This window comes from Berghia stephanieae, chromosome 9 (genome assembly GCF_034508935.2).
Source record: "Berghia stephanieae isolate SIO BIC M18660-M18661 chromosome 9, UCSD_Bste_1.3, whole genome shotgun sequence".
NCBI classification, from domain to species: domain Eukaryota; kingdom Metazoa; phylum Mollusca; class Gastropoda; order Nudibranchia; family Aeolidiidae; genus Berghia; species Berghia stephanieae.
The window spans coordinates 47,997,630-48,013,136 of record NC_088368.1 but is presented as its reverse complement, the minus strand read 5'-3'; the positions used below and the strand labels follow the sequence as shown (position 1 = coordinate 48,013,136).

The window sequence follows — 15,507 nt, the reverse complement described above, 5'->3', positions numbered from 1 at the left end:
TATCCAGCACAAATCTTTGGAACAGTCATGATGTAGCAATGACTATCCGCACAAATCTTTGGAACAGTCATGATGTAGCAATGACTATCCAGCACAAATCTTTGGAACAGTCATGATGTAGCAATGACTATCCAGCACAAATCTTTGGAACAGTCATGATGTAGCAATGACTATCCAGCACAAATCTTTGGAACAGTCATGAGTAGCAATGACTATCAGCCAATCTTTGAACAGTCATGATGTAGCAATGTATCAGCACAAATCTTGAACAGTCATGATGTAGCAATGACTATCCAGCACAAATCTTTGGAACAGTCATGATGTAGCAATGACTATCCAGCACAAATCTTTGGAACAGTCATGATGTAGCAATATGAACTAACGCAGGCCTACAAATCTTTGGAACAGTCATGATGTAGCAATGACTATCCCGCACAAATCTTTGGAACAGTCATGATGTAGCAATGACTATCCAGCACAAATCTTTGGAACAGTCATGATGTAGCAATGACTATCCAGCACAAATCTTTGGAACAGTCATGATGTAGCAATGACTATCCAGCACAAATCTTTGGAACAGTCATGATGTAGCAATGACTATCCGCACAAATCTTTGGAACAGTCATGATGTAGCAATGACTATCCGCACAAATCTTTGGAACAGTCATGATGTAGCAATGACTATCCAGCACAAATCTTTGGAACAGTCATGATGTAGCAATGACTATCCAGCACAAATCTTTGGAACAGTCATGATGTAGCAATGACTATCCAGCACAAATCTTTGGAACAGTCATGATGTAGCAATGACTATCCAGCACAAATCTTTGGAACAGTCATGATGTAGCAATGACTATCCAGCACAAATCTTTGGAACAGTCATGATGTAGCAATGACTATCCAGCACAAATCTTTGGAACAGTCATGATGTAGCAATGACTATCCAGCACAAATCTTTGAACAGTCATGATGTAGCAATGACTATCCAGCACAAATCTTTGAAACAGTCATGATGTAGCAATGACTATCCAGCACAAATCTTTGGAACAGTCATGATGTAGCAATGACTATCCAGCACAAATCTTTGGAACAGTCATGTGTCAATGATATCCAGACAATCTTGGAACGTTGATGACAATGACTACACAAATCTTTGGAACAGTCATGATGTAGCAATGACTATCCAGCACAAATCTTTGGAACAGTCATGATGTAGCAATGACTATCCAGCACAAATCTTTGGAACAGTCATGATGTAGCAATGACTATCCAGCACAAATCTTTGGAACAGTCATGATGTAGCAATGACTATCCAGCACAAATCTTTGGAACAGTCATGATGTAGCAATGACTATCCAGCACAAATCTTTGGGCCTCTTTTTCGCTCACGAAGTGCCCAAATTCGCGTCAAAATATGGGACGAAGCCGTTTCGTACATGCTATATTAAAAAATTAATTACGAAGCTGTTTATCGATGAATATGACTGAAAGTTGGCACACAGTTAGAAAAGAGGTCATTTTAGATTATGTCAAGCGACAAAATTATTATGATTACCAGAAGACCGTTAAAAATAAATTTTTACTCTTTGGAGTACAATATTTCTAAAACTATAAAGAGGAAAGATTTTGTCGCTCATAAGGTTATATATGCACATGTTTTCTATTTATATTTCAAATTTCATTGGATTATGATAAGTACTTTTCCCATATTCTCACAAAACATCAACCCAATTTGCATTTCAATGAGCGAAAATATGGAGACGGCCATTTTGCTCCCCCATCGCGCGACACAAAAATGATGTGAACGAGGCAAGGCTGCCAGATGGCCAGACTTTAACCTGACCAAATTCGACTTCAAAAGTGGATAAATAGAAAATCATATGGCTTTCAATATTAAGACTGGACCACTTAAAATGAACTAAATTTTAACAAACAGTAAATTGAATAGACTTGGATAAATGTCACTGAGACAAAAATAGATGAATAAAATTTAATAAAAGAAGCAAAATTATATATTTGGCCACACACGTGGCCATCTGGCAACCTTGTTCGCGATGATTGATGACACAAATCCTCGCGCGCTTATTTTAAATTAAGGTATTGTTTCATTTTTATGTCATAGGGATTGTAGATTAACACATTCTCTCTCTCTCTCAAATAAATACTACATAAGCCATGGTCTCACGGGACTGATTGATAATAATTTAGCAGGCATTTTTCGTGTCATTTGTATGGGTTGTAGACACAAGATTACACTTCGGAAAAGTTCCAAATGATCAATATTATGTATATTTTAAAACAAAATTATAGTTGACCCTCGCCATACAGCTCTAAAACTATACAAGTTAGAATGCTTCTGATGTCTTCATATTTTCTGATAATTTTGCCATAAAATTGCCAAGTTTTAATATCTATTTCCATGTATTAAGCGAGATACAGCCACAAGCCTGAATAAAACGCACAGAAAAAGCGTCCCATATTTTCCGTATTTTTTTCTCTTTGTGAGTCATCCAAATAAATGACATCTTTGAAACTGCATAACTTTGTTATATATTAATGGATTTTCAAAATTCAAAAATATTTTTACTAAGTGGAGATAGGGCTTTGATTTATGAGTAGTATTTCCTAGAAAAATGTTCATAGTCATTGCTACCTTATATGGCGCAATATCCACTAAATGTGCTCAAAGTGCTTTACAAAGTGTCCCAGACAACAGCAACATGTAGAACAAGACCTGATGCCTGTTATTCACCATTACAATTTTTTTTTCGACATAGACAATGATGTTAACAGCCAGGTACTCGATTGACACCCAAGTATGGGGGGAGAATGTGAGTAAAGAACCTTTACCAAGGACTCAACAATGCGCTGAGTGAGGCTCGAACCAGGGCCTTCCAATCCAAAAGCAAGTGTCATACCAATAGACCACATAGCCGCACAAGGGATTATATAGAGCCCTGTTATAACCAGGTTCCACTGTGTTTCCATTGTGTTCTGAAGGTTCCACTCTACGGCCTGCACTGACATGGAGCGACGTGGTTCAGTGGTATTGTCTTGCTTCGTACCCGAAAGGTACCGGGTTCAATCACCCACCACTGTGCTGTGTGGCCTTGAGCAAGTCACCTCGCCCTAGCTCAATTTGCGGTGCTGCACTGGGATGGTGCCAGAAGGGGTTGGTGTCAGAGAAATATGAAATCTCAACCTCTCCCTGGATCAATCTCTGTCCCTTTGTGTGTGAAGGGAGTGCTCTACTGACTCGTTTGTTTGTTTCTAAGGGTTTTATGGCGTTTGCAACACATTTAGGTTATATCAGCGCCAGTAAAAAGGAAGAAAATGGGATAGTCGAAAGTTCTAGAATTACAATTAAAGCACCCAAGAGAGAGAGAGAGAGTAAGACAAAGGGGAACTGGGAACAAATAGAGAGCAGATGTAGATTCCAAGAGCATACCATCAATGTACTTAGTCTGATATCAACTATAAGTCTCACTCAGACACAAGCACAAGATCCAACAAAGAGGAATACACTCAATGCTTACATTTCATTCTACATTAAAAATAACAAATATAATAATACATAACAGAGAGATGTTTTACAAGGAAAAAAATATCTCCCAAAACAATAACTATGCATTCGACTGTTTCCCTCCCAGCCAAGGACTCCGGGCAGGGTCAGGACAAAACCAAGTAATCTCATACCAAGACAAAGACAGAAAGCATGTTGGAAAACAGATATAAGGGGATAAAAGACACAGTAAGTACCTCCCTGCCCACTGTGGAGGTAGGGAACCCCACCCAGGCTCTCCTGACTGAACTATCGCAGCCCTCAGAAGGAAAAATACATTTTTTTGGTGTATTTTTCTTAGGCTGTTCTGGCACCGTTTCTTTCACTCTTTCACATTTTTATTTATTCTATTGCAGAGAAATGTCTAATGGAGTTTTTACTAACAAAAAAGTGAAAAAGGAGAGGCTTTTTAGGGAACAATACAGACAATGGACGCTTTGGGTACAAGCCCTTCGTCAGCACAATACACAAATTAACGTGGAAAACAAATAAAATATTTTATACGTTTTCCAAGAAAATAATGTTCATACAGAAAAGTCATCAAAATAACAAGTGTAAAACAACAAAACTAAAAATAATTTCAAAATCAATTGAAATAAATTATATTTTAATATTTTATTTAGTTTAAACCGCAGTATCAAAGCTATTATTTTTAATTTGTACACGTTAATGATAGTTGAATAAAACTATCTCTGAACATGTTCTTTTTAATACATTTTTTCTCATTTTAAAAAGTAGCAAAAATCTTTAGCCTTGAGTGAGTAAACTGTATTTTTTAAAGGGTTTTACGACACTTTTAGGTCAAACCATTGGCTGAAGTAGGCTTCTCAGCCTTAATTTAGAACATTGAGTGGAGCAGGCACTTATGTTGATAATAACAAGAAATGAAGTGAGTAGGAAAGTGCTCTGCAGTTGTCTTTAAAAACACATACACAGTAAATGCCTGTTACCCAAACAGTATACACAGTATATGCTTGTTACCCAAACAGTATACACAGTATATGCTTGTTACCCAAACAGTATACAGTATATGCCTGTTACCCAAACAGTATACACAGTATATGCCGGTTACCCAAACAGTATATGCCGGTTACCCAAACAGTATACACAGTATATGCTTGTTACCCAGTTTACACAGTATATGCCTGTTACCCAAACAGTATACACAGTATATGCTTGTTACCCAGTTTACACAGTATATGCCGGTTACCCAAACAGTATACACAGTATATGCTTGTTACCCAGTTTACACAGTATATGCCGGTTACCCAAACAGTATACACAGTATATGCTTGTTACCCAAACAGTATACACAGTATATGCTTGTTACCCAAACAGTATACACAGTATATGCCGGTTACCCAAACAGTTTACACAGTATATGTCGGTTACCCAAACAGTATACACAGTATATGCCGGTTACCCAAACAGTATACACAGTATATGCCGGTTACCCAAACAGTATACACAGTATATGCTTGTTACCCAAACAGTATACACAGTATATGCTTGTTACCCAAACAGTATATGCTTGTTACCCAAACAGTATACACAGTATATGCTTGTTACCCAAACAGTATACACAGTATATGCCTGTTACCCAAACAGTATACACAGTGTATGCCTGTTACCCAAACAGTATACACAGTATATGCCTGTTACCCAAACAGTATACACAGTGTATGCCTGTTACCCAAACAGTATACACAGTATATGCCTGTTACCCAAACAGTATACACAGTATATGCCGGTTACCCAAACAGTATACACAGTATATGCTTGTTACCCAACCAGTATACACAGTATATGCTTGTTACCCAAACAGTATACACAGTATATGCCTGTTACCCAAACAGTATACACAGTGTATGCCTGTTACCCAAACAGTATACACAGTATATGCTTGTTACACAAACAGTATACACAGTATATGCTTGTTACCCAAACAGTATACACAGTATATGCTTGTTACCCAAACAGTATACAGTATATGCCTGTTACCCAAACAGTATACACAGTATATGCTTGTTACCCAAACAGTATACACAGTGTATGCCTGTTACCCAAACAGTATACACAGTATATGCTTGTTACACAAACAGTATACACAGTATATGCTTGTTACCCAAACAGTATACACAGTATATGCTTGTTACCCAAACAGTATACAGTATATGCCTGTTACCCAAACAGTATACACAGTATATGCTTGTTACCCAAACAGTACAACATACTGTGTTTTTTAAACAAACGGCAAGTGCTAGAAGACAATAGAGAATAAAAATTTCGCTGCAATGGGGGCTCAAACTCAAACCCACAACTTTACTGATACGACAACTTCGCCTGGTCAGGAATTGAGGATAGCTCAGATAGAAGAGCCACACACTCTCCCCTGGCCAGGCAGAGTTGTCGTATCAGTAAGGCCGTGAGTTCGATCCCCTATCGCCGCAACTTTTTTATTCTCTATAGTCTTCTGACACTTTTCTACTCATTTTATTTCTTGCTTTGAGCCTGACACCTTGCGTGTTTGGGATTTTGTTCCATATTTTTGAAACTATTCTGTTCATTTTAGTTTGGTACTTTTCCCAGTCCACAGCTTCCGTGTTACTTTTGACCTATAAGTAATTGGGGCTGAAGTCGGCAAAGTTGCAGAGTGGTTAAGGCATTGAACTGGAACTGGGAAGGTCCCGATAAAGATGCTTTCAGTTTTTTCCCCCCTTGGGCAATTTGATCAAGTGTACCACATGGGTGATTCCCGTTTGACATCAGACATCTTGTTTGATGGATTATTTATTTAAATTCCTTCATGGAACGTCTAGCAGATGGGATCTAAAGATGCCGTTGTGACAGGGCTTAATTTTAATTATTTTTGGACATACAGTCCACTCTGGATAATCACAACACCTTGGGATCAGGGAAAATGTTGCAATTAACCAAAGTTGCAATTAATCAAAGTTGAGTTTCCAGTCCACTATCGCAACATTGTACACATACACGGTAAACTCAAACCAGTTGTTGTAAAAATTGTTCTAAGTCCACCACAGACTGAGCAATATGATTGAAATATAAACGACATGGCAGCCCTGAATATATATATTTTTTTCAAGCAACTGCAGCTTTATTCAAATTTGATTCAATCTCACTCTTTTGTTTTCAACATTTGTAAGAGATTAGCCGTGGTGAGAGACAATAAATCTCACCAAATCCGTTGGTCACAATGCACAGTTGTCAATCCCAAAACAAAGGATATCGCTCAGTCCCTCTTTACAACTGTCATTGCCTATCTGTTGTAAAAACTATGCCCAGCCCCCACGCCTTCTATTTAATGGTCATAGATGACATTACAAAGCCATACTGAAAAGCCCAGCCATCTTTTGTCAATAATAGAGTGGTGACACACTAATGTAGCATTAAATCCCGCTCACTCTCGATTTTTCAACCTGTCACGATTTCTTCCATGATGAAAGTTTAATCATGATATTTTGTTTGATCGATTTCTTGAATTAACCACTTTTTGATGGCGAAAATTTGTTGCGATTAACTGAAGTTTGTTGCAATTAACCAGTGACTTTTATGTAGAATTAATTCCGTTTCTTGGGAAATGTTGCAATTAACCAGTGACTTTTATGTAGAATGAATTCTGTTTCTTGGAAATGTTGCGATTAACCAGTGACTTTTATGTAGAATGAATTCTGTTTCTTGGGAAATGTTGCGATTAACCGAAAGTTGCAATTAACCGAGTTGCCATTATCCGGAGTGGACTGTAACAGGATTCAATAGTCTGATGTCACATCCGCCCAGCAATCAGCAGCTTGGTTCTAAACAAAGAAAATCTGTACTTTTTATTTTTCATGCTGGCTAGAAATTTTTCATGTCATGTGATCAGAATGTATAAAAGTCAAAACATGATCAGATATTTAATGTTTTTCTCCTCTGGATACACTTTTATGCTTGTGGGAGAAGTATTTCATAAGGGCGTCCGCCATTGTTCAGATAGTTTAGAACCAGTCACTAAGTTACTATGCGTCATTACAAGGGAAGTGACATCACGACTGTTGAAGCCTATTGATGGCCTGCAAGTCATGTTGGTCATACACCCACTACTGGTTGAATATTGATGTAAATATTGCTGCTCGAAACTCAAAGAAATAAAAAACAATGAGAAATTGAATGTAAGCTTCAATCTAATTACCAAAACAGATAAAATGGATGTTTCGGGCTTCCCCTTTATCAACAAACAGGATGAATGAAACACTACAGATGAATGAGATAATCTGGTAGTGGCGTTGTTAAGATGAATAAACAAAAACATTGATGGGCAGGAAATAGTAGATATGCTCCTTTGTAGCACATCATCTCATGCATCTGTAGTGTTTCATTAATCCTGTTTGGTGATAAAGGGGAAACCCAAATTGTCCATTCTATCTGTCTTCGTCATTAAATTGAGACTTACATTCAATTTCACATTATTTATTGGTTGAATATTAAGGACTTTTAAACAAAATTTCCTCTAAACTTTGGGGTGAAAGATCCAAATTTTAAATAAAAGGACTTTAATTTAGCAATCCCCCCCCCCCTCTACCCAAATAATAAATAAGTAAATATAAAATCTGTATATACAGACTAAATATGTGTATTTAGCATCCCTGCAATGTTTAAAACCTCCAGAAATTGAAATAATTCTGAGGGGTCCCAATAGCCCAGTTGGTAGAGCACTCGCTTCACAATCAAAGGGACCCAACTCGATCCTGGGTGCAGTCGACTTTTTTTTTTTATCCACCCAGCAGTAATTGGTTAGCTGGGCCTGTTAGATCTGGTGAAAAGTGCTTTACAATAGACTAGCGCCCTATCCAAAGGGTAGCAAGTAATTGCTATTGTTTCATGATACAGAAACCGGGATAAACTGCAGCTCCATGGGCCGAACGAATGGCCCAACTCAGAAGGATGACTTAAAAATTAACTTAAAAATTTCTGAACATTTGACAAAAAGGACCCCCCCATCCCCCATCCCGAAATATAAAACAACAACATATGATCAAACATAACATATGGACTCAAAAAATCACGCATTTTGAAAGCCTGATAAGCAAAAAGAATTGGGCCATAAGAAGGACAAATTGGGACACTGGGACGCGACAACCATGCAATAAAATAATCTAGATTTGACGAGGACGACCTACTGTGTCAAAATCGATGCGCACTTATTTGCAGGTCTGATTACCCAATTTATCACGAGCTCATTGTTGTAATGGAAATCTCAAAACATGCAAAATATTCTCCATGACAACAGTGGGAAACTAGACCCATAATTGCGTTTGGATTTCAGACCTGCATATATGTATACATTGGTCAAAACAGTAAAATGTTAGGTGAACTAAATGACAAACAAAAAACAAAAATTAACATCAAAATGGTCAAAGGTTTAAAAAAAAAACAAAAAAACAAAAAAAAACCTACAGATTTTAGCAAGGCCAGACTTCATGAAAATCTAAAAATTTGTCGTTTTTAGAAGATCAAAAAAATTGTAGTCGCTATCGTTAATTTTATAGATTTTAGATCCAACAATCTACCATCCCAAGGATTTAATGACACATCAAAATGTTTAACATTGTGTAGTCTGGCACCAACTTTCATTTTCAATCAGTTTTCAAGACTTTGAAATGCTCATGAGCTTCTCAAATTGGAGACAAAATTTCCTAATTCTACAAATTTTTCGTAGCAATAAAGGTCTCTTGTATATAACCTCTCCTTGAAATCAATATCAACTAAATGTGCTCAAAGCGCTTTACAAAAAGTTCCAAGCCAGCAGAATTATTTTTTTAATTTAACATTTAACATGTAGGAGAAGACAAAATGTGTGTAAAGCACGGATCCAATACTTTTCTGATATAAATTCATTTTACACCAGAGGACGTTGAGGGAAGGTGATCAAAAATAACAACTGCAGCAACATGTCACATGAAGAGCGAGACTGGCGCCTGTTAAGCGATATTAGAAGTTTTTTCCCAACAGAGTCAAACAATGCTTAGGGATAGAAGACACAGCATGTACCACTATGGGTGGTCAGGATAGAAGACACAGCATGTACCTCCCTGCCCACTATGGGTGGTCAGGATCCCCAGCCAGCAACTGAGCTGTCCCGACTCCCAATAAATATTACCACAAAAACATGTATAATATATGAAAATAGCAAAACAAATAAAACGGCTGACTGACAAACAGTAAATATACAACTACAGCAGCCCACGGTAAAAGTTAGTTACCCAAAGAAGAATCACCAAAAAGGTAACTAGATTTAAAAATTATCAAATTCAATAATCCACCAAAAACATGTTTCAATATGTAAGAGAATATCAAAAGAAAATAAAAAGGAAAAACAACAAGATTTTTCTTAATCTTTCTTTCTTCAAAGCGAAGGACAACAAAATATTCTTCCCTTCAGGACGGATAGCGTTAAATTTTCCCCCAACACTCTTTGTACAGGAACAAAGCCAAAATTTTACTTCTTATTTTTTTTGGTACATTTGTTGTTAGTTTTGATGTTTGTCAGAGTGCCAAGGCATTGATGACGTAGTTACACAAACGCGTTAAGTCCGTCTCATCCGGATGATTTTGTAGAATGACCTGTAGCCTCCCCTGCTGGTCGGGGTCGGGGAACATGAGAGACAACTCTGTGTAAATGTCCTGAGTCTGCTGCTCGGATCTGACAGGTGTTGGTGGCGTGGCCAATGGAATGTCAGCGCTCCGTAACCGAAGCCCGCGTGCATGTCGGAGCAAATCCGTTCGATCGATATTGACATTTTGTTGCTGGGAGTTTTTCATCGTCGTCTGATCTTTAACTTTTTCCTTCTTATTTTCTTTTTTCTCTTCATTAGGTACTTGCCGATAGTTGCCTGCGGTGGTTTGGTACTGCTCTGCACCTGAGTTCCCTCCACGTGGACATTTGGACTTGACTGCAGCACCTTTCGCTTCTTGGCTGGGGGCGGCTGCGGCTCTGGACCTGGGGTGGAAAAAGGTTCTCTTTGACTGAAAGATGAAAACAGAGAGAGGGGAGGGATATACATGATGATGAAGATGGGTCAAGAATGATGCAAAGAAACAGCTCTGTTCCACTTTTCATTACTCCATAAACTACATTCAAAATAATGCCCAGAACTGCCAACCCTTCACATTCCAAAAGTGGAATTAGAACGTCAAAAAATAGGAATTTGAGACAAGAAATAGGAATTTGAGACAAGAAATAGGAATTTGAGACAAGAAATAGGAATTTGAGAAAAAAAATAGGAATTTGAGACAAGAAATAGGAATTGAGACAAGAAATAGGAATTTGTCACCAATGGATAATTCCCTATCAACTTTGCCACCAATGGATAATTCCCCATCAACTTTGCCACCAATGGATAATTCCCCATCAACTTTGCCACCAATGGATAATTCCCCATCAACTTTGCCACCAATGGATAATTCCCCATCAACTTTGCCACCAATGGATAATTCCCCATCAACTTTGCCACCAATGGATAATTCCCCATCAACTTTGCCACCAATGGATAATTCCCCATCAACTTTGCCACCAAACACATCGAGACAGTTTTCTGGCACAGCTGACAAAACTACACATCAAATCAATGTGTTAGGAAATGGAATGGGGAAGAGGAGGAACAAGGGGTGCCATTGATTTTCCTACTGAGCTCCCTTTTGGAAATTATAAAAGAAATTACCCCCCCCCCCCCCCCCAACTCCCCCTACTTTTTCCATACTACCATTATCCCCCCCCCCCCCCCCCCAACTCCCCCTATTTTGTCCATCCTACCATTATCATCAATTTTGATGATCAGAATTCTAGAGACAAAGGCGGAATAGAGGAAAGGAAGAGTGAAAATAGGAATGATTCCGCTAAAAGTGGAAGGGTTGGCAGGCACGTGATGCCACTTCAATTTGATGACAGTCTGTACCAGGAGCTTACTTTTCACATCAATGACTCAGTTTGTAGGGCATTCGCTTCACACCTAAGGGGGGGGGGGGGGGGGGGGGTGAGATCAATCCCGGGCGCAGCCGAGATTTATTTCTAACCCCAACTGTCCACCCAACAGTGATTGGGTAGCTTGATCTGCTAGTGTCATATACAAAGGGTAACAAGCAAGTGCTGTTGTGCTACAGAAACCAGAAAAACCTTCGACTCCATAGGCCTAATGGCTGTAAAGGACTATTTTTAAAAAATAATTTTTGCATCGAAGAAAATATTTAATGCAAAGCTAAAACGGAGAGAGAGAGAGAGAGAAAGAGAGAGAAAGAGAGGAGAGAGAGAGAGAGAGAGAGAGAGAGAGAGAAGAGAGAGAAGAGAGAGAGAGAGAGAGAGAGAAGAGAGAGAGAGAGAGAGATAGAGAGAGAGAGAGAGAGAGAGAGATAGAGAGAGACAGAGAAAGAGAAGAGAGAGAGAGAGAGAGAGAGAGAGAGAGAGAAGAGAGAGAGAGAGAGAGAGAGAGAGAGGTATATCAAAGGTCATCTAATAGAAACAGTACAGCCACCAGAACATTGTGTCAAACCAAATGATACGTAAAACGAAACATCGAAGTTAAATTCCTACAAATTGGTTTACATCCAATTTTCTCTTCAAAATCAAATTAAAAAAAGAAACAGGTGTAGATTCCAAGAGCACACTATCAAAGTACTTAGTTTGAGATCACCTAAATGTCTCATCCAGACACAAGCACAGGTCCCCACTAAGAGGAATACACTCAAATGTTTACAAATCCTAATACATACGTAAAACAAAAAAAAAAAATCATGTCCCACAACTTTAAAAAACTTTACATTTGATTGTTTCCCTCACAGCTAGGGTATCCGGCCAGGGCCAGGACAAAACCAAGTAATCTCATTCCAAGACAAAGACAGAAAGCATTTTGGAAAATATATAGAATTTTTAAAAATTCCTTTTTGGGATGCAATAACGTATTATTATTATTACTATTATTATTATTAGTATTTTATTATAGGAGGATAGGAAATACAGTAAGTGCCTCCCTGCCCACAATGTTTGTAGAGAGGGGGGGGGGGGGGGGGGGGGGGGGGGTTCAGTGGTTTGTTTTTTGTTTTTAGAGGTTTTACGGCGCTTGCAACACATTTAGGTCATATCAGCGCCAGTAAAAAGGAAGAAAATGGGATAGTAAAAAGTTCTAGAATTACAATTAAAGCATCCAAGAATAAGGCAGACAAAGGGGAATTGGTTCAAATAGGGAACAGATGTAGATTCCAAGAGCACACCATCAGTGTACTTAGTTTGAGATCACTAAATGTCTCATCCAGACATAAACATGGGTCCCCGCCAAGAGGAACACACTCAATTGTTTACAAATCATACATATGTAAAAGGAAAAATATATCGTCTCCCAAAACTAACTACACAATTGACTGTTTCCCTCTCAGCCAGGGCCAGGACAAAACCAAGTAATCCCATTCCAAGACAAAGACAGAAAGCATGTTGGAAAACAGATAATGGAGGAGAGAAGACACAGTATGTACCTCCCTGCCCTCTATGCCCTCAGTGGTGATAACCTCCAAAGTTTGATATTGCTGGTATTAGTATTAAGGAATATAATACCAGCTCTAACCACCAGATTAATTCTAATAATACACAAAAATAGTTGAAACCTTTAAATAACAGCTATAATCTTCACCATTAAAAAATATATATATAAACATATCAAAGAGCTGAGTGAGGTTAAGTTCATTCACTGTAGATAACCATAGAAATTCAGAATTACGTCCCCTTACCAGGCAGGTACAGGATCTGGAATTCTGGCAGCCATTGCGCCGCCACTCGAAATGGGCTCAGGAGGGCTGGGACCATCCATGCCAAGGAATTGGTCCAGTGTGGGACCATCACGACCTAGAGGATCATCAGGGGGCATGAAAAGGTCACCGACAAACATGAACGGTAACAGCCTGTGGAGAAATAGAGAGGATGAAAAATAACATTTTTTCAAACATTAAAATCCCTAGCACAGAGCTGCCTAACTTGAAATTTCTTTTAAAATCGCTGTTTTCAAGGGGGGGAAAAAAAGAGAGAAGAAAAATTCACTTTAAACAGCCTTAGAAATAAACAATTTGCTTTTAGCATGGTCCAAAAATGCTCCAAAGGCCTGAATAAGAAGCTGAACTTTCCTTTTCAACAAGATTTATTGTCACAGAGACCTATGCAGCTTTGTAGCTGGAACCGAGAATTGGGATTTCTACGACTTGTTTGTATTACTAGGCAGGTCTGTAATTTACCATTTTTTTTCTTCTCCAATTTGAGACCACGGCTGCCAACTCTTCAAAGATCTAAATCAACACACCCTCATTTATGATCTAAATCAACACACCCTCATTTATGATCTAAATCAACACACCCTCATTTATGATCTAAATCAACACACCCTCATTTATTATCTAAATCAACACACCCTCATTTATGCCCATGGATTTGCACGAAATACAAATTATTTATTATTATTATTACTATTATTATTATAATATTCACAATTTACTGGAGGAAACGTACCTATTTTCAATAATTTCTTTATAACTGGGCTTTTCGTACAGCAAATCCCGATACTGGTCATTGGACACCACAATGCCATTTTCGGCATCCGCCAAGTTGAGAACAAACCTAAAAAAAAACCCGAGAAATATTTAATTTAAACGACTAATTAATAACAATAAAAAAAAAAAAAAGATTTTAAAAATGAAAATATAATCATAACAAATGAAAAATGCTACTGCATTTGAAAATGAGCTCGAGAAATCCAAGGAATAAATAAAACAATAATAAAAATAATAAAAATTTTTAAAATAATAATAATGACACTAAAACTAATAATCATAACACTTATAAAAATAAAAATAATAATAGCTATTGAATTCGGAAATGAGCTTGAGAAATAAAAAATAAAATAAACTAATAATAAAACATACATTTAAAAAAAAAAATGACATTAATACTACTAATAACAATAATAATAATAATAATAATAATAATAATAATAATAATAATAATAAAAACAATAATAATGATAATAATAATAACAACAACAACAACAACAATAATAATAATAACAATAATAATAATAATAATAATAATAACAATAATAATAATAACAATAATAATAATAATAATAATAATAACAATAATAATAACAATAATAATAATAATAATAATAATAATAATAACAATAATAATAATAACAATAATAATAACAATAATAATAACAATAATAATAACAACAACAACAACAATAATAATAACAACAACAATAACAATAACAATAACAACAACAACAACAAGAACAATAACAACAACAACAACAATAACAATAACAATAACAACAACAACAACAACAACAACAACAACAACAACAACAACAACAATAACAACAATAATAATAATAATCTGCCACTACTTGGCTGTGAAGACCAAAAATAGAATTCCAAGCCACACCTGTCGTCATAACTAGAAATAATTCTGCCAGTGGACAGTCGCCTGGAAGGCGTGAACTTCAAACTGCCCTCCGACTCCAACTTGTCCAGCAGTTTCTTGTCCTTCATAGGGAAAGTCTTCCTGGGCTGGTAGTACCGACGCGACCCTGACACAAAGGCTGTGACCTTGTGACCCCTGGCCAGGAAGTAATTGATGCAGATCTGAATGCCCTTGACTGAGTAGACTTTGTGGTCGCCATGGCTGGAGGGAACGGAAAGAAATCAATTAATCAATAAAATCAATCCATAAATAAATTTAAAAAATCAATCAATAAATAAATAAAATAAATAAATAAAAAAAAATAAAAATAAATAAATAATTTTTAAAAAACCAAAGACGTTTGAGCTTTGATGTTGCACAATACCCACTAAATGTGCTCACTAACAGAAATAAATAAATAATTTTTTAAAAGACAAAAAAAGACAGA

General features: G+C 37.1%; 1 protein-coding gene across 3 annotated transcripts in view; it reads right to left on the bottom strand.

Annotated features, from left to right (window-relative positions):
* Window positions 1-6,614: 6,614 nt before the first annotated feature.
* The window catches only part of LOC144980373 (uncharacterized), a 61,368-nt gene continuing 52,475 nt past the window's right edge, over window positions 6,615-15,507 (bottom strand). For 2 of the 3 annotated variants that reach the window (XM_078928077.1, XM_078928076.1), the window contains exons 7-10: window positions 15,042-15,281; window positions 14,106-14,213; window positions 13,337-13,507; window positions 6,615-10,588 (exon numbers count right to left, since the gene is read on the bottom strand). In XM_078928077.1, coding sequence (XP_078784203.1) covers window positions 15,145-15,281 — 137 coding nt within the window. In that variant the 3' untranslated portion in view covers window positions 6,615-10,588; window positions 13,337-13,507; window positions 14,106-14,213; window positions 15,042-15,144. The remainder of the gene's footprint in view (window positions 10,589-13,336; window positions 13,508-14,105; window positions 14,214-15,041; window positions 15,282-15,507) is intronic. The other variant, XM_078928078.1, reaches the window with a different exon arrangement.